Genomic DNA, 2,000 nt, shown 5'->3' with positions numbered 1-2,000 from the left:
ATATAGTTTTTTCCAAAATGTTACTAGTGACTCTAAGAGCTTTTTTTATGGATTCATACAGGAAAAAATGGGTTGTTTTCTTTGTTTTTTCCTCCTTCATTGTCAGATTTTATCTCATGATTTCACTGTTTTAATCTCACCTGTATGTTGAAAGTTGTTGATTTTATCTCCTAAGTCCGTGGTTATTTATCACCTTTCATGTGGTATATCATCTTGCTCTTACAATGTATAAGACAACATCAAACCTTTTTGATCTCAGACATTCAGAAATACAGCATCACAACAAGACCAGAGAGGCTGATAGGAACAGCATGCAGATAAGATAGAAAAAAAAAGTGCAGCTTTCTAAAAATACAAATCAAGGTGGCAAGACTTAGATTGACTGTTCCAGAGCTGATCTCAAGGTGCATCCTGGTGTGCAGGGTAGTAACAGGTCAGAGATATATGAGGGAGCGAGGCCATGAATAGCCATAGAAGTCATCAGTGGAAAATCTTTTCTAAAACATACCGGGAGCCAATATTCAGAAGCTAAAATAGGATTATGTGATGATGTCTCTTAGTTCTGGTAATGAAGGTTTTTTTTGCTCTGGTAACTATTTAGTTTCCTCTTTTTTGTTTTATTGTACTTTAAATGCACTTTGAAGTACCTTGTGTCTGAATAGTGCTATATTAATAAACTTGCCATGCCTAATTAGGCGTGTGCCCCAGTACTGACTGAGATGGCTGTCTTGTAACAGTGGAATGTAATAGAAACTGTGTTTTTAGGTTAAATTGTTTTTGTTTTCCACATCCTTCTTTTTAAGATTTATTTGCAGATGTATTTTCACTAGAGTAGATTGGTTATATTTGTGATTCTCATGTCTCATTTTGCCATTATGCAGCTACAAACAGAACACAAATTTAATCACAACCATTTTATCTTCATGCATTTTCTAAATGACTTGTTACTCTACACAGCAGCGGCTCTTCAGACTCCCCAGATTGTCCAGGTAAAGCAGAGGCATGATCGCACTGCCTGCAGTCGGGGCGATCAAGATGGGTATCGCCAAAAAGCACTCATATTTCATTGCATCACTAATAATCAGATCCCCGAGGATGTAGACCAGCACTGGAGGGACGTATGAGGTGACGGTCATGACCATGCTGTTGGTGATGACCTGCAGAGCCTTCTTCTTCTTGGGGTGGAGGTCTCCTCCTGCAAGCTGGGACTTCTTCAGGGTCCAGAGGATGGAGACGTCACAGAAGACAATGACGGGCAGAGCTATGACGTACACAAACATGGCCCAGGCGCTGTGGTTCAACTCCTCAACCACTGTGGACGCTGTCCCCTGAGCCGCTGTGATGGTCCATACAGCAGCAGCCGCGAGGACCCGGGGAGTGAGACTCTTCCTGTTGCGATAGGTGATGGGATGGACCACAGCCAGATAACAGTCCAGACAGATGCACGCTGTCAGAAGAGGTCGTCCTGCAAGGTTCAAGGCGTACAGAAAGTTGCTTAACATCTGGACTGGTGTGTTGTCCCACAGCAGGAAGTTGCACAGCCCAAAGGGGACAAAAATCAAGAAGACCACGTCCATGACGGTGAGATTGAGCATGAAGACGTCATTGGGGGTGAAGGGGGTTCCTGCTTTGTGCCTCCGAAACAGCTCCCAGAGGACAGCAACACATGCAGGACATCCAACCAGAGAGAAGAGAGCGCTGAGAGAAGCCCAGACTAAAATACCTGCTATCATGTCCCCGCAGTGTCCAGACATGTCCTCTAAAGGCTCAGTGGAGTTCAAGGTTAGATTCAGAGAGCGAGGATGCACCTGGAAAAACATTTCTAACCAGCAGAGACACCGAGAATGATCAGAACAGGAGGACAGAAGATGCACATGAAGCAAGTGGTTTCTAATTTCCAGTTTCAGAGGCTTTAATACTTTGTAATGAAGCGGTCAATTTGTTTATCTTATGAAAATGATTTGAATATGCAAGTGAGACTTGCTCTGCACGGATGTTTG

General features: G+C 43.2%; 1 protein-coding gene across 1 annotated transcript; it reads right to left on the bottom strand.

Moving 5' to 3' along the window:
- Nucleotides 1-944: 944 nt before the first annotated feature.
- LOC146311987 (hydroxycarboxylic acid receptor 2-like) lies at nucleotides 945-1,754 on the bottom strand. Its single transcript, XM_084741539.1, has one exon. It carries the CDS (start codon nucleotides 1,752-1,754, stop codon nucleotides 945-947), a length of 810 nt encoding a protein of 269 aa, XP_084597665.1.
- Nucleotides 1,755-2,000: the final 246 nt, after the last annotated feature.

This window comes from Lutjanus erythropterus, chromosome 17 (assembly GCF_056507025.1).
Source record: "Lutjanus erythropterus isolate fLutEry1 chromosome 17, fLutEry1.hap2, whole genome shotgun sequence".
Classification (NCBI taxonomy): Eukaryota; Metazoa; Chordata; class Actinopteri; order Lutjaniformes; family Lutjanidae; genus Lutjanus; species Lutjanus erythropterus.
Note: the sequence above shows the minus strand (reverse complement) of the source record. Positions and strands in the feature narration are given on the sequence as shown.